General features: G+C 35.1%; 1 protein-coding gene across 12 annotated transcripts in view; it reads right to left on the reverse strand.

Annotated features, from left to right (window-relative positions):
- The window catches only part of KHDRBS2 (KH RNA binding domain containing, signal transduction associated 2), a 631,237-nt gene that overhangs the window by 239,967 nt on the left and 363,788 nt on the right, over positions 1-27,482 (reverse strand). For all 12 annotated transcript variants that reach the window (XM_017957975.3, XM_017957976.3, XM_017957970.3 and 9 more), the window contains exons 5-6: positions 15,162-15,289; positions 9,681-9,879 (exon numbers count right to left, since the gene is read on the reverse strand). In XM_017957975.3, the coding sequence (XP_017813464.2) occupies positions 9,681-9,879; positions 15,162-15,289 (327 nt within the window). The remainder of the gene's footprint in view (positions 1-9,680; positions 9,880-15,161; positions 15,290-27,482) is intronic.

Raw genomic sequence — 27,482 nt, forward strand, 5'->3', positions numbered from 1 at the left:
AGTGATAAGATAAATTTAGCATTTTAGGAAAATAAATCTGATTTAATATTTGAGACAAAGCAAAGAAAGAATCAAATTATAATTTTTAGATTTTTTTCAGGCTCAACTAAGTCGAAGTAGGCAAATCAGGAGGAATTCTAAATTGGAATTGTTTGATGAAATCAGGTTCGGATGCATGAGTATAAGAAGAGAGGTACTCCGAATGGAAAAGTACACACAAAATTGAAGACTGTTGAACAGATATGACAATAGAGAGAGTCAAGATTTAAGATAGTTTTGGAGATCAAACCTGAAATTGTGGTGTTATAATAGCCCTGTAAAAACTTATAATAGAAAAAATACAAAATATAGCTGGAGGAAAATTGTTAATTTGGGAGCCAATTTTAATAGAGGAGATTGCATTCTGGAAGGGAGAGGATTTGGTCGATTTATTTTAGGGGTAATATCTGCTGCCTAAGTGACATATGAAACAATCATATTCTGCTGTCTAGATCTTAAGTGTATATTTTATGTAAAAGAAAATCTCATACAAAATCTAGATAGGAAATGAAATATATTTTTGCTTCATTATATTTACAGATCTATGTGTGTAATTCTGTTCTGTACCAGATACATTGCTTAAAACATTTTAATGTATTTGGAATATGAAACAGGCACATTTTCTAAAGATCTGGTTTCAAACATATAAGGGATCAGTTCCTGCTTAATGAGTAAGGAGCTACTTTTTAACTGACTAAATCCCTAGAAATATCTCCTAAAATCTTTTCCTGCCTCCAAGTGTGTTTTCTGTCTTACAGTAAACTATACTCCTGTCTTCACAACTATAACTTCTTACTCTTGGGTGAAGTCTTAGAAAGAAGTGACATGGAAGAAAGAATATTCTTATATGATTTCTATCAATCCTGTTTCCAAGAAGAAACCACTTTGATAAATAAAGGAAAACTAGGGTCCTTCATTTTGTTTATGCTGCTGACAAACATTTGCTTCCTTAGGAGTGTCATTAACTAAAAAATAAAAGGCACAGGATGTGGCACGGATTGTGTGCAGCTTCTAGAAGGCCATTAGGTTTCTGAGGAGGAAAGATAAGAGGAGAAATTTGGGCCACAGAAACTTCGTGTGTATATATACTTGGTATAAGGGCTCAAACATTCTCATATGTCATGTTCTCAGCCTACTCCCTGTAATTTTAGAAAACCCTGAACCTCAGATCCACATGGGTGCCAGATGACTGACCTGGAAGGCCCATGATTAAGTGCATTTGTGCCTTTTCTTCTCTCCTTGTAATATCCATTGGAAAAAGAGTTGTAGGGAAAGTCAGCAAATCTATGATTGGCATTTCCAGTCATGTGACTTTACTTAGTTACTCTCCTAACTTTAATTTCTCCAACATTAAATTAAAATAGTGAACTCAAAAAGACCTTTTTTTAAACATTCAAAATGCATGAAGTCTTTTGCATTCAGGAGATTCTACATAAATGCTGGAGAGAGGTAGTGAGGTCCATTAGATTATGTTCAACCCTCTTTACAGATGTGGGACACACTGAAAGACCAAGAAAGAGACAGTGAGAAAGTTCAACATCTTGAAAGGCAAAGTACAGGGATTTCTGAAGTCACAAATGCATCAGCACTGTGATCACACGAGGTTCTGGTGCAGTGCAACCATCTGGCTTAGACATCTGCTTCAAGGACTTCAATAGAGAATCCTCCTAATCTCTAATTTAGTTGACTTAATTTGTCTAGCTGGGAACACCTGTAGTGCTGAATTTCTAAAATTCACCAGTATGGAAGTGTTACAATATTAATAGTCAGTATGGCTCAGGCACCAACAAATTGAATAGGAGGTCTGACAACAACGGGTGCTCTGTACCTGTGCAGAAGGGCAAAATATATTGGCTGTGGGCACCAGTTACCATTTAGGTTGGTTATTTATTATTCTGCAAAGGTATATATTGTAGCTATATTCTTTAATCCAAAAATATTGCAATATAAATGACCTCCAGAAATTACAACATGGGCTAAATTACAACAAAGGGCATCAGCTTTTATTTTCAAGTAGTTTACAACATCCAGTACTGCTGCACAAGAGGAAGAAAGTGAGAACATTAGAAGCAAAATATCTCTTGTTCTCTTTGATACACAATCTCTGTGATTCTTAACATGTGAGGTTTTCTCCCCCTATACCAAGAATAGAAAAAAGTAGGAAAGGTTTCAGGCTTATTTGCAGATGTTGAGAAGAAGAAAGAAAAGATCACTTGAAATAACAAATTACTCATCCCCCAGCAACCTGCACCTTCTATCTGGCACTCACATCAGTTGTATCTGCACCTCTCCAACTCTATTAGTATCCATGAAAGTGTAAAATAAAAACTCACTTTATATGGATGTTTATAAGTCAGAGGTACTGTTGAAGAATGAATGTCAATATTTGAAGAAAGATGAAAAAATAAAAAGCCCATCAGTATATTCTCTATTTGGTTTCTAAGCAATGCAGCCTATTCTCTATTTGGTTTCTAAGAAATATGAGGCAGAAGGAATAAACAAGGGTCCTTTCTGTGTCCTTCGTCTACCAAATGGATCCACAACATGGTTTCATATAAAGGAAACATGTGATTTTCCATCTTCAACAACGAAGACAAGTAGTCTTAACTCAAATCTTGAGATTATTATAAGTTATTGCAAAGAATATCTGCAGCTTCCCTAGTAAAAGCCTTTGGATCATAAGATATCATAGAAAATAATCACAAATATCTGTTTCTGATAGAACGACTTAGCAGCCTCTATTTTCCACTAAATAGGGAATCCATAACAGAAAAGGTCCAAAATGTGGAAAAGATCTCAGTCCTAATTAACCATTCCTATAAAGCTTTCTGCAAAGCCGGTGACAATCTTACTAAGCAGGCAATTTGTATTGACATTTTCCTTGCCAGAAAATTATAAGGGTGGTGTTGTCAAAACACAGTGATGAATGTTTTTCAACCAACAAAATCTAAAGTGAATTTTAGGATTCTTAGGTATGATTTGTAACTCATTATAGGGTGTTAATTTTTCTGTGGGAGTATAATTGTCAAAACTATAATGAACTCAGAAGGAAAAAATGATTTAAAATTATTAACTTGTACCCAGCATAGCTTTTTAGGAATATACCTATAGAAATAAATCAAGGCTCAACTCACTTTCATTTTTAATCCTTAGGCCATGTGTATGATCAAAAGATAGAAAATAATATAGCCTAAAATATACAAATAATATTGCAAAAAAAAGGTAGAACTCCTTGAGGCTGAGATGGCAGTTTGTCATTTTTGCCACTGCTGTCCTCCCTGTGTCTACAGCAGAAATTGCATAAAGATCATGGCATTTTTTACTCCAACAGAGCCTAGAGGAAACTTTAAAATACTTTATGATATAATACTTTATAGCAGCTAGAAGCCATCTCAAAATGGCACAGAGAGAAACCTATTTTCATCCTTGTAAGTGTTACGAAAGACATTAGTCATCATGTTAATTATAAAGTACAGGTTTGAATATAATTCTGAGTATTGTAGCCAATAGAAGAATCTACATTTGTTCTAAAATGACTTAAAATTTAAACATAATGCTAGAAGGATGGCTTATTCGAATTTCAACTGCAGAAGAAGAATATGCACAATTTTAAAAGGTGACATCTTACATAACTATTGGAAATAAATGTAATATTTTAACAGTATTTACATACCTCTACCTTTTTCTTTTCTATGAATAGTTGATCCTATAGTTTCACAGTACATTTCATTAACCTTGCATGTTTCGGTTATTTTAAATATTAGTTACATTTCAAGAAACAAAACTCTGTAATGCATCCCGGTAAATTAGTCTCTAATAAATGGGGACTAGGGCATGAAATTCAGATGAGAATGTTTAATGGAATACAAATATCCAGTCTAAAAACTCTAATAAAAATCTGCCTTCTTTGGGTAAAGGCTCTTGGCTATTACACAAAAAACCACACGTGGCTCCCCTCAAAATGTATCATAGACCAGGCTCATAATCTTTCCTTGCACAAAAATGGCACAAGAATTGATTTCAATTATCATTTAATACCTATTTCCCTCTCCTGTCAAAAAATGTTCCATACACATGAAACTGAGGGTTGGCAGCCTGAACTCATTTATGGAACTTTTAAAGACTATTGATTTACCATTGAATTTTCTAGTTCTCTCACTGTTACTGGAAGGATGCCTCAGAGTCTGAATTAGATGATAGGATAGGCTGGAATGCTGATAGGCTTACTCAAGGCTGATGAAAAGAGAAACTTCTCAAAAATTTGTCAAAATGCATTCTATAAATTAGGTTAGCATGATTGATTATAGAGTCAAAATTTCCCATGTCATGCTGAACTGAATTTTAATTATATCTCTTCTTGCTTTGTTGTGCCCCGATACACCTCCTTGATGTCTGGGTGTTAACCCTTAGAGAAAATATGAAATAATTTAAAAATAAATTAAACATATGTCTTTAGAAACTAGAAACTGTTTTGTATACTTGAAGTGTCTTTGTTTTTATTTTTGATCTGCTTTTTAAAAAGCTATACACCAACATATGAGTTACAAGGGAGTGCTTATATAAGCAGATTTTTATGTTGTCAGTATGTTTCCATAGGGTGAAATGTTCTGACAGACACTTCCAGAAGCTGTGTGCCTTTACCTGCACATAACAGTAACCTTTGTTACTGTTACACTATGTAACCTTTGTTAAAAGGACAGCATTTCCACAAGGAATAGCATACTTATTAACAGCACTAACTTGGTTCTAGCTAAGCACAGAACAGACTTTTAGTACCAGAAAGAAACTAAGGTTACACAGTTTTTTCTTTAAACAGTCTCTCTCTGCTCTGTCCCACATAGAGATGAGTATTTTCCTATAAATGTTGCCATTATTTTCCTCTTCAGGGTGGGATGCAAAGTTTATGGGGCCTCAAAATTATATAATTTTGCATTCCCTGTTTAAGAAAAAGATTTTAAAATTATGTATACATAGTTGGCAGGAAAGTGAATATTTATTTTGAATGAGAAAAGCAATAACAAACAACTATAAATTTTCTAAACCTGAAAATACTATTAACATCACAAAATCTAGAAAACAATACAGAATTTCTGTTTTGTTAGTCAATGAATCCCTATGCTTTTTGGGGGTCTACGTTTTGATCATCTTCTAATATGACAATAATTTTGATAATATTTTCTATAGAGAAGAAAGAAAATTAAGGATTTTTTTTCTCTAGCTGGTTGATAGAAAAAAAATAGAGTTGTTACAGATAGTTTTAAAAAGTGCATTTCTGTTTCACAACTCATTGCTGGTTATGTTATAGCCATTAGCATTGTTCTGATATTTGGGGAAACTTCTGTCAAGTCTGTTTCATAGCTGAGCTGAATGATTTGAAAGAGTTGTCCACAGAGCATATTCTGGCCCAATACAATTCAAACCTTATTTCTCCTCCACTAATCACATCCTTCCTGTATCAGTGTTGTAGTTCACAATCGATAGCTGTAAAACCTCTATCTGTGAATACTTGTGTCACAACACTAGGTGAGATGGTAGGAGTATTCCTGGAAATATTTCTACAACAGAACAGTAGCTATATCTAAATAATGCAAACAAAATATTTCTCTAAACCCAAACTAAATAAATGTCTAACTCTTCTTCACAGATAGTCATGCCCCCTCTACCACCATTTGACCCAGAGGGCAGTGTGATCGGTGGGGATGTCACCTGGGGATTGCCTTACTTTTGCAGCAAAGAGAGATGACCACGTAAACACATTTATAAACCCCTCCCACAGCCATGGAGGGAGCTTCTTTAGCGTCAAAGTCACTCCTTCACTGTCCACCCCTCTCCATTATGGCCTTCCTTCCTGTGCCTCTTCCTTTAACCATTCCCATGTACAAACACACCTTTGAGTGAGGCCTGCCTGGTTTTTCTTACTCTTTCCAAATGCATTTGCCATCAAATCCTATTGTTTTTAACTTCAGCTTTACCTTTGGCCTGAATACTTCCAGTCTCATCCCTGTCGTCATAGCTAGGGCCACATCTCAGTAAGCCTCACTATTGTTAATTCCCTAAATCTTCTCCTTTCTTCATCCTCTTCTTTAATCCACCCTAGACAACTAATAATTATGAAATTCCCCAAAACCTCAGGTTACCTTCTGCTATGAAATCTTCAGGTGGCATTTTATCATAAGTGAAGTCCAGCCTTGAGGGTATATGTAACTCTTCTCTACTTTTCTCTCCATTATTTCACTGCTATCTTAAAGAAATTCTATTTCACCAAATTGTTTTTCCAGATTCTTTACACTTGCTTTGAAAGTTTCCTTTTCTTGTCTTTGCTCTTACCATCCCTTCTGCATGGACTTTTCTCCCTCTTCTCTCTGCTTCTAAATGTTATAACTATTATCCTGGTCTCCTTGCAATTGTTTTTCTTACCGTCTTAGAGGTTTCCTAAAACAGCCATATAGCCATCAGTGATAATTCCCTTTACCGGAGCATGCATATTTTCTATTTGGTACTTATTATATGCTGTGTTCTACTGTCATAATATATATGTTTATATATGTATTAGTGTGCATATGTATAACCTTTTCCCTTAAATATCATAAGTAGGTTCAATTCAAAGCACTTTACTTAGAACAGAAAAGATAAAGCAAATTTAAGAAACACTGCCTTTAGGATGTATAAAATCTTGTAAGTGAGATAAGATGATAACAAATGACTTCTAATAGAGGGAGAGTAAGATAACAGCCCTATATAGCAAATGCATATGTGTTAATTGTTGGACTAATGCTATCTCTCCCACTAGATGGCATACTTTTTAGAGTACAGATAGTTTCTCTTTAACTACAGTTTTTATATTTCCAGCACTTAGTTTCTGGAGGTATTGAGTTCTCTGTAGTTGGAGATATTCATGCAAGTATAAATACTGGGAGATGTCCTAAGTACTGCTGAGAGGACTAAAACACTGGCTAGTGGTCTAGATGGGAGTATGAAGTACAACTGATCTGTGTGAAATGGTGTGAGTTCTCTGTGAGATAGTACTCTACAGGATACTTTATGGTTCTTTACCAAGAGGAAACACAATGCATCAGGTCGAGAGGTTGTAGAGACAGAAAAGTGGATGCAATTCTCAGTTCCAAGCTTCAGTTTCTTTACCTACTAAAATAGTAAAATCTAAAACTAGTTGCTAGTATTATCCTGAGATTAAGTGAATTAATGTACAGTGACTGCAACCTAGGAGGTATTCAAAAGTTTTAGTTTTAATTTATTCCCTTTTAGCAACGGTAGAGCTGATAATGCTTAATATTTTGTCCTATGGAAGCTTTTGTTGAAATATTATTTTTGATTCGGCAAATCTACTTCAATCATGAAGATGGATCTACAAAATGTAAATGTACCATCTTAGCAGAAGGTCAATGAAAAAAAGCTTTAAAATATTTAAAGTCTGGGTTACGATGTGTAACAAACTAAAATTCAAAAAACTTTTAAGACTCAGCTAACACTAATATGGTTTTAAACAGCATTCTCAATTACAGTAAGCTGTTTCTTGTCAGGCCAGCTGCCAGGAGTGGATTTGATTACCTAAATACATTCTATGTGGTCAGAAATTTAACACTGAAAACTCAGCAGGGGATAAAGAAGTCTGAAGAGTGAATTGACTCCTAGTGTGATTTACAATAAAAGGAAGCTTTTCTAAGAAATTTTATCTGAAAGTTAAGAACTCCTTTGAGATTTTCACCATCAACTCAGCATGGTGCTATTATTTTGTTATTGAAACACTTAAACTTTTGTTTTTCTTACTCCTTGCAGAGGAATCAATAGTCTAAAATTAGAGCAGAGAGTAGCAGCTCTTGAGTGCTAATCGGGGTTGGGCACTAAGGATTTCAAAGATTGCAGCCAGCAGCCTATCAGCAACATATTAAACCTTACTCATTAAATTGTTTTCAGAAACAAAAATAATGAAAATATAATACAGGACAGGTTTTCATAAAATATGCTATAAACAGTTTTTCAAAAATATATCCATATACTTTTTACTATTATCAATAGTATGTTCTCCTAGATATATTTTGGGATGTCCGCCAAGCTCATAATACTTTTTCCTCTCTAAAAATTAGTGTCTCTCCATGTTGTCCTTGCGGCTGGGTCCCCAATAACTAAGTTTTTCTCTCTTCTTAATTTTAAAAATTGATCTGTTTAAGCCTCTATTTGGAAGACAAAAACACCATAGTGACAACGTACATTAAAGATTGTTGAGCTAAACAGTTCCTCAAAGATAAAAGTGATCCTGCCACCCTTGTTGTGGATTTTTAATTCATTTAAACAAGTACTTATTTTTCACGTACTATGTCTCTGGCAAGAAATGGCAGAACTAGGTCTAGTCCCTGAGTTTTTTTGACTTGTGGGTTTGTTTGCAGAGTAGAATATATTTCTGTTTCTGGTTTTGCAATTTTAAGATTGTCTAAGTTTTTAAATATTAATACTTGATGTAGTAAAGATACTTAGATGAACACATTTCATCTGTTCCAGTAGAAGTGGATTTTTACACTTACTTCACTCTTATAGACAATAGTCAATATTTCATATTTAAGCAGTAACATTATTCCTAAAAATGAATACATGATAAAATTAATATACTCTTAGTAATACCTATAAACTATATTCACTTTATTTTATAGCTAAGTTTTGACTATTAACCAGTCCATATGTTTTGAGTGCCCCATATGTGACAGTAACTGTATTTGATGAGTTTATGTTTAATGAGAAATAATTTATATAAGACGTTGAACAGGACAGCATGCTTATGGACAGTTGAATGAAACAAATACCTAGATCAGGAGATGGACATGCTGGAGAGGTTAAAGGCAAAATAAATCTTTTTCATAGTACAATGATCTGGCTTGCATCAGTTAAATTTAACATTTACAGAAGACTTCCTATTGTTACACTGTTAGTAAATTTCCCCTTTTTACAAGTTTCACAATCTAGTCTGAGAAATGAACACAAGGACCACAGTGTAATTAGTGGAATACTGACAATCAGAACTAAAGGTTAAAAGATGTTTAGATACATAAGATGACCAAAAGATAATAGTAGATAGGAAAGGAGGGGGATGCTTGGAAACACTGCATTTCGTCTGTTCATTGTATAATTTTTTGAATTTTTTATGCCAATCCCGTCTTTAATATGGTGAAAGAAAGAGTCAGGATATATAAATGAAAGACCAGCCACACGGTCTTACAATAGTCCCAAAGTGTATAATATAATCATATTATATTTGTCAAATATTTCTGAGTTTTATGCTAATATTTATCAAGTTCCGGAAATCTCTGAATACATGGCAATTCACTTTTTGTTTATAATTATTTCTCATTTGAAATCTGATCAAACTTCCTAAGGATAAGAAAGCCTCAGGATAGTTTGGTTCTTAAAATACAAGCTCTTTAACTAGCACTAACAGTGATGACACCTGTAAAACGAAACCTTTTCTCAAAATGCTCTCATTTAAACACGCTGCTTAAATTCTCTTGCAAATGACATTCGTTTCTGCAACAAACATTACCTGCTATATTCATGGTATATGAACGGTTTGAGACGTAGCTTGTTAACTAATCAACTGAACTCATCCTTACAACTTATTTCTTGAGAGTACTTACGTATTCTTCATAAGCTTCATGGGCTGGAGGAGGAGGCGCCCTGTATCCTGGCACTGTTGGTGCCCCCCGGGCTCGAGGGGTAGGGACACCTCTTGCTACAGGTGGCACTGGAAGGGCTCCACGGGTTACAGTGCTTCCTCGAGGGGTGAGAACACCTCGTCCAGGTGGTGGGGGAGGAGGAATGGCACCCCCACGGCCCCTAAGAGAAACAAGTCATGTATAGATGAGAAACAGGTGATGCGAGAAAAGAGACTATCACAGAAAAAGCTTTCATCTCACAGCCTCCATACAGTGAAAGAAATACAAATTTCTCTCTCTCTCTGTGTGTGTGTGTGTTTAATAGAAATTATATAAGATACAAAGTGTGTTGATATCTATAGAAGACAATCATTGCAAATACTGACTATGATTAGTTCTTATAAAAACCATGTAAAATACTTTGTTATTGTCTTTTACATAACTAAAAACCCTAAGCAAAGAAAAAAAAAAAAAAAGAAAAGAAAAGAAAAACCCACTCTGAATATAACTCCATTAAATTCCAAATTCTCCAAGAAGACACAAATCAGAGCATTGTCTGATATATGACTCACTGGACCATCTCTGAAACTGAGCAGCTGGATGTCTACATCTCCTCTATGCTGGGGATTATAGACAGTGATGGGCAATGCTGTCATTCATTGTCTGCACTTAAATAAAATGTGGAAGTCTAACCATAGTGATATCATTTTATTACAGCAGTTTAAGTTTGAGGTCACTTGAAATCACAACTCTTTGTCACTGATTTATCATCATGCATGTAACCCCCTGAGCTGGTGCAGTTCCTGACAGAATATAATTTCTTATGGTAACTATGGTGTTAGAGGAATACTTTAGTATCTGTAATAAAAATAATACACTGAATACTTTGTATTGCAGTTCTTGATACAAAATTAGCTTGCAATAAAAGTGTAAGATCAAATGGTTGTAGCCAATTTTTATGGTATTTTGAAGCTTTTAGAAAGGTTGAGTGTTTGTCTGAAGTCTTTGGGCAAAAGCACAGTTATTTCACTTTTTATTATTATGTCTGAAAGGTTGGCCTCTAGATAGCACTGCTTTCAGTGGGAACACTAAAGCTTTGGAAAAAAAAATGATGATCATTGGGATGTCAACAATCACAGTATTTGGCTGTAGCCACATATGGGGACGTAGGTTATGCTGTCTGCTATGAATAGCAGTCAGATTGCTCTTTCTTGCTTAAAATAAAAGTGAGCTTTTATGAGTGAAGAATACGAATGCGGGAAAAGCCTTTAAAAGTTTTAAATAGCTTATAGAGCTGATGAATAGAGAAATGATCAGAGAACTTATTGTGAGTCTAATGTATAAAGAATACTCTCCTAGATTGGGAGAGGGTGAAACACAAAGACCCAGAGGCCCAGTGCTGGCTTCAAGTACAACATGGCTGAGAATACAGTATTCTGTATTATCCTGATAATATATAAAGGGATGTAAAAACCAATTTTGCCTTCACTGTTCCTCCAAGCACATTTCCATTTCCTCATTAGCAAGATGAGCATATGTCCAGGTTTTAGAACTGTTGTCCTAGCTTCCTGTTCAGTTTAGCATTTTAACACTCTCAAAAGTATCCATGTGTGGACAATAAATTATATGGTCACCCTACTATAAACTATATGCACAAGTCTTCACTATACCATTGAATAGTCATGGGTAAGTATTATAACTACCCAGGCTTGAGGTAGATATATTTTTCTAATGAGTAAAATGCAGATTTCTAAATTTTTAGTACTTCCTTCTGCTCTAATATTATATGATGCTCATCATATCAAATCTAATTTTCCATTTTCTTCCTTCATCAACTGACTACCAGACACAGCCCTAGCAAACCTGTCTCCTGAACCTGACTCATTACCTCTTATCCACTATGTTCTTTCCCTGGAATATTAACCTCCTTGTTCTCTCCTCCAACTTAATTCACATCACTTTTTTTTAGGATACTGCCCCTGGCTAAAACCACACCACAGTATCCTTTCCTTTATTTGTCTGACTTCCTCTACATTTCTGAACTGAATATTATCAGTCTAGTTCTTGCTTTCACCCCTCTTTTGAAAGTGCTCTTGGCTGAGATCACCAGTAGCCTACTGATTTCCAAATCCACTAGATTTCTTTACAGTCTCCATGCCACAGCACATTTCTACTATTTTTAAGATTGTGGACCATTATCTGGAAAATGTTTCTTCCGACTTTTATGACTCTGCTTTTCTCTACTTTTCCTCATTCCTCCTTCTTACTCCTTATCCTCCTTCACTGGCTTCTATTCCTGGACCCACTTTGGAATCTGGATGTACCCAATTTCTGTCCTTGATCTCATGGTTGCACCCTGCAATCCGTACCTCTGATGATGACTATAATCTCTTTCTTCCTAACACAATGCCATATCTTGGCTTGTCTTCCTTATATCAGAAGTTTCTTAACTTGCCTGCATGTTAAAGTGACTTGAGAATCTTTTGAAAGTTCCAAATTCCAGGCCATATCCTAGGCCAATTAAACCACAATCTCTGGAGACAGGGAGCTCCCAGTGATTCCAGAATACAGGCCAATTTGGGAACCACTGCCTTAAATGAATACTCTAATTTAAGCATCTTGACAAGCTTGTCATGTGGGCAGTTCTAAACTATTTTAAACATAAGTTGAGATATTAAGGCATGGAGAGTACAAGTTACCTGCCTGAGGTCACACCAGCCATCCACAAAGCTCAGATTATTTACAGGAATAATTATATTCTTCATTTAATTTGATCCTTCACCTACTCTTAATGATATCACCAATTTCTCATCTAATTGGCATTAATTCATATAAATGTCAATCTCTAATCTGGCCCTATCCCTGTCTATTCCAAATGCTGCTCATTGTTACCTGCCTTGGATGATGGACTCATTTTCTCATTGGCTCCCCTGCTATAAGATGGTTTCTCTGTCTCTGTCTCTCTCTCTCAATCACTGTAACTCTTCTGCATCATCCACAGTGATAACTGAGTAGTCTTTCATATAAATAAATATGATTACTCTCCTCTTTAAAAAAACTCTATTAGTTCTATGTATTAGTTCTCAATGTGGTAAACAAAAGCCTTCAAAATTTACCCCTAATGTTTCATTTTCCAGTGACTGCACTCACTGTAACATGTAGTGGTGATATGTGTTAGAGATGTCATATATTTTTATTCATCAATTATTCAAAATAAATTATTATTACAATATATAGATGTAACACTTTATTCTCTGGTTCACATTATTATTGGAAAATTAAAGTTATAGATAGGATTATTGAAATGCAAATTGTTTTAATTAAATATATTTTCAACAAATTATATAATTTAAAAATATTCTAGATATCATCTTTTTGAATGTAAGTGTAATTAAATAACTTCATACAGTAATAATTTCATGACTTAATTCAAATTAGCAACTGTTAACTCATGCAAAGTTCTCTTAGTAATATGATTTTCTATTTTGCAAGGCTATTTTCTTATTCATTTTAAATTGTAGATACAGTTCATCATACTGTTTGAAACAGAAGACAATAAAATTCTGTTTCATTTCCTCTCATTAATGCTAGCACCACTAATGATATCAGTACAGCATTGGAAGTGAAATTTAATTTTTAATGTTAATTTAATTTTATTTTTATGTATATAGTATCAGATCTGTATGTTATATGGGATTAAACAGTAAAATCTTTCAATCAAATTTTTCTTCTAAGAAGATATATTAAAATCCAGACCATAATGCACTATCCTATATTCAATTATTTAAATGGATTGAAATCTTAGAATAAGGCTTCTCTGAAATTAAAATCTTATATGGTCCACTCAAAAATGCCAGATGCAAAATTCAACTAAGGGATATCAATAACAAAACAAAATCTATTGCTATGATGATTTCATACTATCAAATGCAGATAAATTCATTATTTTAATGCCCCCCCATTTTAAGGCATACGAAATAGAAAAGTGTGTGCCCTCCTCAGGCATCCTAAATATATATTTAGTTTCAACCACATAAAGCTGTAAAATTGGCATTTGTTGAACTACAAAAGTTGCAATTTCATATGATTTAACTTATGATTAAATCCATTAAAGATGACTAGCAATAATGTCTTTTTTACCTCATCAAGATGAGTTTAGAAATGCACACGGTTTTATAAAACACTCATCCCATAAAAAAGTACAGTATTGTGTTATGTCACACTAATTCTTAGCATAAACAAATGATCCTGAACAGCATTAGACAGCTTATTTTTGATTTTTTAAAGATAAAATATAAATAAGCTCTAGAACACATTCAGAAGTTTTGCTTTTAGTGAAACAGAATTTCTAGAGTTACCGCATTTTACCTCTAGTAAATAGTATTCCTTGATATTTTATTTGGTAATTTATCATTCTTTACTTTTGTTTCTGACCAGTGAGAAACATTTTGAGATATTTTTGATTTAAGTGTTACAAACAGTGGCTATGTTGATAGTGGTGGTTGAAAGTATTTGAAGTATAATTTAAGTAAATAAACTGAATCTGAAAAATATCTTAGCATATCTTAAGATAATTTTTATGTAATACATGAAATAATATTTTAGATCTCTGTCCTTTAGAGACTTAAGGGCCAATTATAACAAGGTGAAGAGAATGATTAAATCACACAGTTGTTCTGCGAAGGCTACGAGTATTTTTTACTTTAACTCTTTTCAAACCAATGCCTTCTATTAAAATCTCAAACAATTCAGAACCCTGCAAAACAAATTCTAATACAAAAAGATACCAATTTCTTTGCAAATAAGCAAAATCAAATAAAATCCTCTCTGATCACCAAGAGGAGCTATAAGTACCCTCTGAACTTTGAATATCCTTACCATCAGCCGTGCAAGAAGTGTTCTGGCCTTCTGGGCTGATGGCACATATGTTATCGGTATCTCTCTCTGTATTTCTATCTCTCTACTTCCTTATCTAGCAAGACTATATCAATTCAAGGACCATTTAAAACACAGAAAAAGTTTACAGTTTTCTCTTCATACAAGGGTATCTTGGTTTGAAGAGGTGAATAGTTGTATCATCTGTGTGTTCTTATCCTGAGGATAGAACAGGAAAGTAGAAAATCTCCGGTTTGCTGCCTTATTTTCTCGGGGTAGTTGTTAAGAGTATAAACTGTGAATTCTGGAGTCAGACTGTCTACGTGACCCTAGGTTAATTTCCTACACCTTTCTCTACTTCAATTTCTCACCTGTAGTTGCTAGTTATCTCCTAGTATGGAGGATTTGGTGAGTTAATATGTGTAAAGCTCTTCTGTACCTGATAAGCTTTCATCGTTATTGTTTTTGCTGTGGTGGTAGTGATTGTGGCTGATGTTGCTGTTTACTGCTAGTGATAATCATGACATAAAGCAGGGCAGAAAAGGCCTGCCATCATCCTTAATTTATTTAAAGTAAGAATGAATGTACCTTGAAGGAGCTGTGGGAGCTATTCTGATCCCTCTGCCTCTAATACCTCGGCCACGACCAGAGTCCTCTGAGCCATTTAAGTAAGATAATTCACGTAGTTGTTCCTGACGAATTTCATCATTGTAGTCCTGGAAAAAAAACATGATGTGATGAGTTAAAAATGGGACATGCCGTTCTCAGAGTTGGAAAAAAAAAAAAAAGAAACAAAACAAAACACAATAGGAAATAATATTTTTCATTTGTTTCCTGGAACCTTATATGCAAAAATATAAAATGATATTAAAAAGTGTATATACTTTAAATTCTTATTTTTATATAGAGAAATTAGAATTGCTTATTTTATCAAGAAAATACTCAGCAGGACATCACATTAGATTTGCTGAGATGTGTTAGCTGGAAAAGGGAAGACAGCAACATAAAACAAAAACTTGGAATGTACTAAAGTTATGATTGTTAACATGACAATTACTAAAAAATAACTTCATCTGAATGAATGTGTGTAGAATATGAATGACTACGTGATATTCAAATAGCTTCTGATGCATAAACAGAAAACAGCCATCCCAAGGGTCCAGAGTAGACACTGAGCATGTATTACAACATAAAGAAGTAGGATAGTATGTCTCTACTTTAGACCACCAGCAGCTGCAGAATCCAACTAAATAGCTTGATGTGAAATATTTATTTATTTATTTTCATTTTTTATTTATTTACTTTTTTGAGACACAGTCTCTGTCACCCACGCTGGAGTACAGTGGCATGATCTCGGCTCACTGCAGTCTCCGCCTCCCGGGTTAAAGCAATTCTCCTGTCTCAGCCTCCGGAGTAGCTGGAATTACAGGCGCACACCACCATGCCTGGCTAATTTTTGTATTTTTCATAGAGACAGGGTTTCACCATGTTGACCAGGCTGGTCTTGAACTCCTGGCCTCAAGTGATCCACCCACCTTGGCCTCCCAAAGTGCCAGGATTACAGCCATGAGCCACTGCATCTGACCGCAGTGTGAAATATTTAAACACTACAAATTCTCTACAAGTTCCAGTATTGGCCTAAGGGAAAGTGTGAGCCAGAGAAAAAGGCAAATTTCACAATAACAACCAGAGATTCAGTCAAAGTCAAAGGGACTTTTTCCTTTATCAGGGCGGAAATATACCAGCCAATTCAAGAGGACGCAAGAGTGGAGCTGAGTCATTAAAGGTAAATGCTACCTTCAAAAAACAAGTGCCAGTGTCACCTGTTTCTCTTTTTACTAATCAACACACACATACACACACACACACACGCTCACACACCCCTGGTTGAATAGTACAAAATTGAGTAACTGGTTATTTGTGCCAAATGGCCAATCTGATCGATTATTTTTCTGGAAACATAGTTTAAGTGAAATCAATCTAGTGGCTCTTCTAGTGGTGAGGAGAGGGTTCCAGGAGTTAACACTATATTTGTAGAGGTTTGGCTAACAGCAATGATGTCTGAGGCCTATCTGTGAGACTAAAAATTAAGATTATCATCTGCACCAAACGATGTCAGTGTAGCTCTGCATATGTGTGGTACTGATGAAAACTGTGGAGGGTCACCCACACACCTCTGTCTAGAAAATGGCAGGGAAGCATTCAGCCTCCAAGGATTTCTCTGGCACAGCTTTACCTCATGCTCTAGAAACCACCTAGATTACAAGCAAAAAACCCCAAAGCATTTCACTTAATTTTATTTTCTGCATGTTGCTTTCATGTTTATATTCTTCAGCACCTGATTATAGTGATAATAGCCTCAACACACTTAGCTGACAAAAGAGCCATAGAGTAGAAAATTATAGTTTCTAACAAGCCGTATATTATTCAATTTCTACCTCCTAATTTTCTCATTCAAACAACTAAACTTAAGAAGAAATATGTCTATTATTTTATTAGAATCAAGAAATATAATGAATTGCCACTACTGAGTGAACTGACCAGGTACTACCAAAATGAAACATTAATCCCATAATTTCACAACGTAATGTTTACCAGTTTCAAAGGGGATATTTGTAGCTTCTTCTCTGAGGAAAACACATAGATACTTGGGGTGCTTATGAATTCTAGAAAGTTATGGATTGTCACTGTTGGCAAGACTGGGGGTTAGAATAAACATTTTAACAAGTTGCAATTGAATTCAACACAGATAGAAGTGTACCTTAGAGCATAATATTTTTTACACCAGAATCAGAAAATATAAGAATGTAGATGTGATCTTATTCATTTTATAATAATAAAGAATATGAAGAAGAAGAATGAGGAATAGGAGGAAAAGGATGAAGTCAAGGAGGCTGGGGAAGAGAGAGAGGAAGAGCAACATACTAATCAGATGGTGTCACAGACTAAGCCAATTTGTTCAGGATTCCCTGCATCCATATCCTTAGATAGTTTCCACCACACTGACTCTGGCATTTGCCATGTGATTTGCCTTAGCTAAAACATCATGACAAAAGCAGAGATTAGAAAAGTGCTTGCGTATTGGAGCTTTCCTTTTCTACTTACTGGAAACCCCTATGCCACCTGGTGAAGAAGCCTAGACTAGCTTTCTGGAGGATGAGAGGTAACATGGAGAAAGGCTCCAGTCATCCCTGCTCTCCCTGCCATCCTGTCTGAGTACCCAGACATGACAGTGAGGATTGAATCTCCAGATATCCTAAGCCATCCTGTCCCAGTCAAGCTGGTGCAGTCAGAAAAATCACCTGGCCAACCCCAGAATCTGGAGAAATCGATAATAAATTGCTGCTTTATGCCAGTAAGTATTGTGGTGGTTTGTTTTGTGCAAAAGCTAACAAATACAGAGGGGACCAGTCAGCACAGTATATGAGAGATATACTTCAGGAGCGTACTTCAGCAGCCTTCCTCCAGCCCTGCCTAGAAGGGGAGTTCTTGGGTCCATGTGTGATTTGAATGTTTCTTGGAGCAGCTGTAGCCTTAGTTGGAGGCAAATATATCCAAATGTCATATCGTGGTGTCACTACAGTTTGAATTGCCCATTTAAATCTTTGCTCAGAGTCCATGCTCACCAATTCAACTGCATTGGAGTTCAGCTCCTAGACAGAAATCTCACATGGAGGGGATTTATTATTATTATTAATATGAATATTTGACACTGCAGGTTAATTCTTAGTGTAAGCAAAGCAACTAATATAATGTAACTGAATTTCTTATGAGCTTAGCTAGAGGGCTATGCTTTGAGAAATAAACCACCTGTCAGAGTTGTGGTGGCCAAGAGAATACAGACCAGCAACTACAGAGGTAATTGACCAAAGACTCCAGTTGCTGTGCTCTAAAATCCTATTCCTTCCAAGGCTATGCTACCCAAAAGCTTCTCCCAGATGATAACCAAATGTAGTTAAATGCTAACACAGATCCATTCCTGGCCACACAGGATTGCTCTAACTATGCCTCCGGGGATTCCTTAATAGCACTGCTGAACTTACCTTATAACTTCATTGCACCAGGGCAATCCATAAGGATTCCACCCCTCTTTCCTCGAGGTCAGATATTGTAGGGCGAGGGCACTCCAGCCTTCTTTGGTTCCCTCTTTTTTTGTCACAAGAAGATTTTCCTAATATAACTCTTACATGTTTAATCCCATTATTACATCTGCTTCTTGGAGGACTCAAACTAATATATGGACTGCTGATAAAATCAAGTTCCTAAGATCACAAGGCTGAGAGCTTTGGTAAATCCATTTATGATAATGATAGTCGAGCCTATCCCATTCAACATACTTTATACTATGTATGATTAAATTGAACCGCTTGTTTCTCTTTTACTTTAAAGTGGCTAGAGAATGGTTAAACATGAAATTGACTACTGATGACCAAAGAGGGTAGTAATGAGTATTTTTAAGAAAATAAATTGTATGTTGTCCAATTTTTTCAATACTTTACTTAATAAGAAAATAACAAAGACTCATGAAGATGGGCAAACACAAACCATATCTTGAGCCAGAGATTGTAACAAATTGGTTGACACAGATAAATTGTGGCAATAATGAAAAGATTAGTGTGTTCATGTGTGTGGTAGAATATGAGAGAGATAATATGGGCAACCACAGGTCATTTAAGAGTGCTCTAGTAGAAAACATATGGTATGAATGGTAAAGGTAGAAACAAATGAAGTTTCCAGGTGCAGAAATGGCTAGAAGTATAATGAGTCATTAGCCAGAGAAAAAGGGAAATGAAAAAAAATTTGAAGGTGGAGAATTTGTATTTGGTTCGAATAACCTTCTGTTTAAAATGTCAGAGAGACCTTCAGGCTTATCTTAGAAATTCAGATCTGGGTTAACGGAATACATTTGAGTGTCAACTACACATACTTGTGATAACTGAAGGATGAAGACTGTCTAAGAAAACAGTAAAATTATGTATAGAGACAGAAATTTTCTAATCATAATTTTAATGCAAATTTATATCACAGAAAATAGTTGATTTATCAATTGCAATATTTATATCATTAAATGCTAACTTACCCAGATTTTTAATAAATTCTGGTTTTCCTGATTAGATAATCAAAACATATGCACCACATTATTTATAGCAATGAGGCACTTAAATGCTTCAAAAAAAAAAAAATACGGAAGAAAACTTTTTTTTTTTTTTTTTGAGATGGAGTCTCACTGTATCACTCAGGCTGGAGTGCAGTGGTGTGATCTCGGCTCACTGCAACCTCTGCCACCCGGGTTCAAGTGATTATCCTGCTTCAGCCTCCTGAGTAGCTGGGATTACAGGTACCTACCACCACACTCGGCTAATTTTTGTATTTTTAGTAGAGACGGGGTTCCACCATCTTGGTCAGGCTGGTCTTGAACTCCTGACCTAATAATCCACCTGCCTTGGCCTCCCAAAGTGCTGGGAATACAGGTGTGAGACACCGCGCCTGGCTGAAAACACTTTTTAAAATGTCCAAATCTAGGGATAGTTGAACTCTTAAATATTGTCTAGACTGAACATATTCTGTGCCTTATATTTTCAGCTATTAAAATTTTTATTTTCAATTATTATGGGTATATCACATGTGTATATATATATTTATGGAGTAAATGTGATGTTTTGATATAGGTATATGATTTGTAATAATCACATCAGGATAATTGGGGTATCTATCACCTCAAGTATTTGTCATTTTTTTGTGTGGGGAACATTCAAATTCCAATCTTTTAGTGATTTTAAATTATACAATAAATTATTGTTGACTATATTCACTTTGTTGTGCTACCCCAATACTAGATCTTATTCTTTCTATCTAACTTTATTTTTGCACCCATTAACCATCCCAACTTTCCCCCCTCCTTCCCACTATTCTTCCTGGTCTCTGGTAACCATCGTTCTACTCTATCTCAGTGAGTTCAATTGTTTTAATTGTTAGCTCTCACATATGAGTGAGGACATGTAAAATTTATGTTTCTGTGCCAGGCTTATTTTGCTTAACCTGATGACTTGTTCCATCTACGTTGTTGCAAATGACAGGATTTTATTCTTTTTATGGCAGAATAATATTCCATCCTGTATACCAAACATGTTTTCTTTTTTCATTCATCCATTGATGGATGCTTAGGCTGATTCCAAACATTAGCTATTGAGAAGAGTGCTGCGATAAACACGGGCCTACAGAAATCTCTTTGATACACTGGTTTGCTTTTTTTTTTCTTTTGGATAAATATACCTAACAGTGGAACTGCTAGATCATATGGTAGCTCTATTTTTAGTGTTTTGAGGAACCTCCATACTGTTCTCCATAGTGTTTGTACAAATTTACATTCCTACCAAACAGTGTATGATGGTTCCCCTTTCTCCAATTCCTTGCCAGCATTTGCTATTGCTTGTCTTTTGGAGAAAAGCCATTTTGACTGGGGTGAGTTGATATCTCATTGTAGTTTTGATTTGCATTTCTCTGACGATTAATAATGTTGAGCATTTTTTTCACATACCTGTTGGAATTTGTATGTCTTCTTTTGAGAAATGTCTATTCAGATCTTTTGACCATTTTAAACTCAGATTATTTGCTTTTTTCCTATTGAGCTGTTTGAGCTCCTTATATATTCTGGTAATTAATCCCTTGCCAGATGTGTAATTTGCAAATATTTCTTCCATTCTGTGTATTGTCTCTTCACTTTGTTGATTGTTTCATTTGCTGTGCAGAAGCCTTTTACCTTACTGTGATCTCATTTATCCATTTTTGTTTTAGTTGCCTATGCTTTTTGAAGTATTACTCATGAAATCTGGCCCCAAACCAATGTCATAGACAGTTTCCTCAATGTTTTCTTTTAGTAGTTTCATAGTTTGAGGTCTTATATTTAAGTCTTCTATCTATTTTGATTTTATTTTTGTATATGGTTAGAGATGGGAGTCCAGATTCAATCTTCCTCATATGGTTATCCAGTTTTCCCAGCAACATTTATTAAAGAGACTGTCTTTTCCCTAATGTATGTTCTTGGTACCTCTGTCCAAAATGAGTTCTTGTGCATTATTTTTATAACATATATAATTTTCTAAACCCTGAAAGTTTTATATTATAGTGCTTTTTTCCAGTCCTTTCTTAAGCATTAGGTCTAACTTTGAATTAATCTTCATTCATTAGTACATGAGTCTAGCTGAAACTAGAATATCCTGTTGATGTTTATTTGTTGCATGTGTTGCTGATGCTTCTGTTATATAAAATTTTCAAGATATGAGTAAACAAATTATTCCAAATTTACTTTGGAAACAACATCAGAAATATATTACATATTAGTTCACTTGAGTAGTATTAAGTTCTAAGATTTGGGAGTCATACAATACATATAAATGAGTGGTTATAGTTTTATAGCATTTATAAATTTTATGCTCAATTTGCTAACATAGATAATCATTAAAAATTAAAAACATGAGTTCATAAATGGTAATGAGATAATTTATACTTACATAATATTATTTTAGTATTGTTTTATTACTTTAGTATTAAAACACCCTGGAGAGATAAAGAGTTAGAGATAGACAAATATTTACCTAAGTATGTGAATAAAGACAAAAGAGACAAAGGCAATTCAGAATGAACAAAGAGGAAAAATTAATTTCCAGTCATTAAAAATCAATACATAATAAAAAAGATTAACATGTGTATTTCATTTTTCTGGAAAACTAGAATATTACAAAACTTAAATAATCCCTAGGCCTACCCATATTATGAAGATAATGCTCCACTTGTCAAAAAAATGTAAGTTATATCTAGGGATAAACCTTAATGGTATGTTAGATAGAACTACAAATTACTGGGATTCCACACTTCAAATAGTAAAGAATGCTTTACTGTTTTGGCATATACCTGCAGTAAATGAAATATACACACTCTAAAAAGATTCCTCTTGCAAGATGAATTATAAAGTAGCTTTAAAAATGATGATTAGTTTAATCTTATGGCTTTGATTTCAGACAGAAAAGACTAAAGTTTGAGTGAACCTTTAAAATATCTACTGGGGCTTAAATAGCACATGCATATCATATATATATATATATATATACACACACACACATATATATATATATATATATATTTTTTTTTGAGATGGGGTCTCTCTCTGTTGCCCAGGCTGGAGTACAGTAGCATGATCTCAGTTCACTACAAACTCCACCTCCCAGTGTCCAGCTAATTTTTTTTTGTATTTTTGGTACAGACAGGGTTTTGTCATGTTGGTCAGGCTGGTCTCGAACTCCTGAGCTCAAGTGATCCACCCGCCTCAGCCTCCCAAAATGCTGGGATTACAGGCATGAGCCACCGTGCCTGGCATCATAGGTATTTTTTATAATTGACCTGAATTTTAAATTTATTTTCCTATAGTGTCCAAATAATCTGCTTTTTTGCTATCAAAATAAATTTTAAAACTCTGTTATTTAAAATAATAGCAAAGATATTCACAATAATTTTCCATGTTCCTTTTGTCCAAGGTAAGGCCAATTCCCCCATTAAATAATTTCCATGAAATTCATGAGTGCTCCTTTTTGCCTGACAAGGCCCTCCCACCGTGACGCCATATGGTGTAAACAGTATACACAAAAGCTCAGACCAGACAGATGTTTGGATGTTCCTAGAAAGGACCTATGCTCATAGTCTGCATATTTAATGTATATGCATAATTTCCCAGTTACACACACTCATGTCCATCTGTTACGATGGCATTTTGCCCAAATACAAATTGGGAAGATTATTTCACTTGCATATGGATGCCAGGTAATGACAGGTGTAGACAGGCTACTTGGTGGTGCAGTGAGGGACCATTTTCCTGCCAAATTCCTTCTTCTGAGGATACAATGGACACTGGTGCTGCACATTTAAAACTGTGATTATAGCCACTGGTAACATGTGAATGTACACTCAACTCTGGTAATGCCAATACTTTCAGAAATCATCAGAAATGATATGTATGGAAATGATATGTAGTCTTTAGCCTTTCTAGGCCATGACAAAGAGAACTGGAATTTTCTCAGCTCCTACAAACAGATTAGGGCACTTTTACCGCAGTAGTAAAGAAGGTGTGGAAAGTGTTGGGTTCTGCCCAATACCAGATCTGCAACTAAGTTGGAATGGGTAGCAAGCTAGTGCTGTGGTGGATATCATTTAGCAAAACAGAACATGTTGTTAGATAACATCTCCTAGCCACCACAGCATGAGTTTTAATCAGCCCAGACTCAGAACCAGAAAAAACCTCATTATCAAAATATAGTCAAAGAGCAGTCAATTAAGATTTATTAAGCATCTGCTTGTGCATGACTCTGCATAAGTTTTATACAAAGGCTTTATAAAACTTATTCATCAAAGAAGATTGGATATCACAAAGTCAAAATGTTGTGGGCTTTGTATCTTAAACAGTGAGTGATTGTAAATTTCTGTACCTAAACAATGTTTTATCTTATTTTCCCATTACTAAAGTCATATTGCCCATTACTCAAAAATAATCAGAGCATAAGATAATATCAATACAGATATTATTTAGACATTTTGCAGGAAGATTGGAAAGGCTTATTTTCTATCTTGTTTTATTTGACTTTATTAAACTTTGGCCACAGAAGGTTTTAAGACCCCAGACCTTGTGAATGAGCAACAAAAAACTTATGTATTTGGCATTATGCTTTTATCCATCCTACCCTAGAAAATGAATCACTGTTCAGGGTAAATTCAGGATAGTAGACAAATGTTTAGATAATATTAAATGACAGATTTGACTTGTAATTCTAAAAGTAACAAGTTTCATTTGTCTAGGTAAAGTCAAAACGACTACTTTTTTCAATCAATTTTCTTGGCAAATTATTGTACACATGATATAGGAGCTTTATTTCATTTAAAGTCAAAATAGGCATTGATTTAATACTTCAGCAAGTTATCCACCTTTATTCAAAAGTATATAAAATGAACTCTTGGTTGAGACAGAACTGATGGTTCTCAGTATGATCTCATGGGACCAAATCTTAACCAAGAAACTGTAATAATAAAGAAACACTGAGAGAAAAGTGTATACATGCTATGTATAAAAAAGGTTGATAGGATATAGGTGCTGTGGGTGATATTTTACCAATAACCTAGGAATTGCAGGCCTTCCTTTGGACATGGAAAATTTATATATTCAAGACAGGGATGCATTTAACCTGTTAGATGTTTTTTAAGTTCCTGAAGGAGTTTTGCTAAATAAATCATCCTTTTATGTAGTCAGTGCATTTCTGAGGAGCAGGTAAGTAGCAGGCACTAATGTAGGTTCTGGGAAGAGAGTGGAGGAAAGTTCTGATCCAGGGGAGTTAAAGCACATGTAGATGACTAGCTCCCTACACTTGTTCATGTAATGTAATGGTAAACAACAATTAAAGAAACATTTCAATAAAACAGTAGGCATGGATGGAAGCCTTCTTTAATACTCTCTGAATCAGCGCATGCTCAATTCAACTTTGATCCTTTTTGTTGGTTTAAAATATTTAATTTATTTACAATATTATACCAATTATTTAGTGGCTGCTGCTTTTTGTTTTATTTTTAAAATGCTGAATTCTACATTTTTGGTTTAGAAAGAAAGACATTTGCTATATTTCCTCATGAGAAAATCCCTCCTAGAAGTTCTCCTATATATTTCCCCAAATGAAAATGCTGTGATGATTCCTTCTAGCTGTAGTTTTGTCAAGCTATTCTGTCACAGTAACTTTCTTGAAGCTCTTTGTAAAGAGTATACAATGTTGCCATGCCCGCCTCTTTACAAAAAGTTATCCTTTTATTTGGCTTGCAGTTTCTAGCTCCCCTCAAATTCAATCTTGGAAAAAAAAGAAAAAAAGGAAAAAAAACAAAACAAAACACCCTGAATACTATTTCTACTATTCTTTCTGAATATTTAATCATATTAGAATAGGATAGTCCTTAAAAACAATTATTGCGCCACTTTTTCTAACCAGCATAATAAAGCAACAACAATTGCCAGATGGGAAAAGTGAATTTAACACAGAAAATGAGCAAAGCCAAGCAAGAGAGAGAGCAGGCAAGGGTTAAGAATGTTAAGTGAAGCATTCTAGCTGAAAATACTTATAAAGGGGAAAATGATGAAAAACTTTATTTCCATTGTCAGTAACTGAAGAAATGAACTTGTAAAATGTAATACAGTACAATACAGTGAAAAAGTATTTGAAAAAAAAAATACATCCAAAAGATGTGTCAAAATATGATGTCAAAGTTCCCAAAAAACAACATAAGATAAATTAGAATTACAAAATGAAAAGAACACAGATTTATATTTAGAAGACGCAAGTGTATGTCATTTATTCCTTTCCTTACTTCCATTGGTTCTGCGTCAACTGGAAACATCTCTTGAATTGTTCAGCCAGGCTTCTTTCCTCCATTACCTGAGTCCTTTCAATGGTTGCAAATTGTATTTGCCTGTCTTTGAGGTGAATTCACTCAGATTCCAAATGAGTCTTTTGTCCAAGCCTTTCTAGCAGAAGCAAATCTAAATAGGAAAGACTTGGGTTCTTTGCTCTAGTGGGCCCATGACAGAGCAACTGGTACAACTAGGTTCTCCTCTGAAGGGTGACGTGTCATCTCTCTGCTCTCAGGCTTCCCCCAAGATCTGCTAATTCCACAGCCCATCTATGTAGGTCTCTGCAAGAGCACTACAGTTAGCCAAATCAGGCAGCTCATTTTCTGTCCTCTGCAAAATATACATGCACAGCAAGTGGTCAGAATCAATCCTATTCTGTATGTTACAGAAAGGATTTACTGCAAAGAAGTCATGAGATATTCTTAGCGATCATGGGAATGATTGTTGTTTTCTAAGGCTCCTTTCAGTTCTTGGATCTCTTCCCTCTTCAACCCCACATCTCAAAGAGCAACCACAATGCCTGCTCTCTTGGAATCACTCTCAATATGAGGTACTTTAAGATCATTAAGCCACACTGCTAAGTTGCTTGTGTCTATCAAGTGCCTTCATCACGGACATGGGAGAAGACCATGGTATCAAGAGTCAGAATGCAAGTCATCATTTTTCCCCAACCCCTTTCCTTATTCATTTTTAAAATTCATTCTTCAAACTCTGATTGCGAGAAGGTAACCATTTAGTTGTATAAGGCCATTTATAAGCTCTATGATTAATGTTATACTTTGATTCTTTTTCATCCAATTAGAGAAATGATGGGATCTCAAGAAGTGGAGATCAGCTAAAAGAAATTCAGTTTCAAGCAATATCTGGATATTACCCACGATGCTCCTGTCCTTTGCCTGAGGTGGGATTTTTAGATTGTTCTAAGATGTGGAGTACTGGAACAAGCTCATACTGCTCAGCACTGGAGGGAGAAAACTGGGTTTCTGTTGAACTTGTGCAGACATCACCAGGCATGCATTCCAAAGGGCAGGAAGGGAGCATTTGGGATTCCTTTATTGCTTTCCTCAGTGAATAAATATATTATTATTAAATATATGAATATTATATATAGTAAAAACAAATATGCTGGTTTATTTACATATATATTTTCTAGGTGATAAGAATATAGTAAAAAAGCCCTCATTGAGCTTACATTCTAATGTGGGGAAAGACTAAAAAAACCACAAAGGAATAAATAATCTTAGTTCAGAGAGTAATACTGTGAAAAAAAGAAACAGAGCAACAGGACTGAGGGACTGGGGAAGCTGGTTTAGACAGGAAGTCAGCAGTGCCCTACTCGAAGAGAGAATATATGAACTGAGACCCAAATGAAAAGGAGTCTGTCATGTGAGGGTGTGGTTCACTAGTCTTCCAGGCAGATGGAATGAGAAGGTCAGGAAGGAGCTGAGCATCTTTAAGGAACAGGGAGAATGCCA

This window comes from Papio anubis, chromosome 6, assembly GCF_008728515.1.
Source record: "Papio anubis isolate 15944 chromosome 6, Panubis1.0, whole genome shotgun sequence".
Taxonomy (NCBI): Eukaryota; Metazoa; Chordata; class Mammalia; order Primates; family Cercopithecidae; genus Papio; species Papio anubis.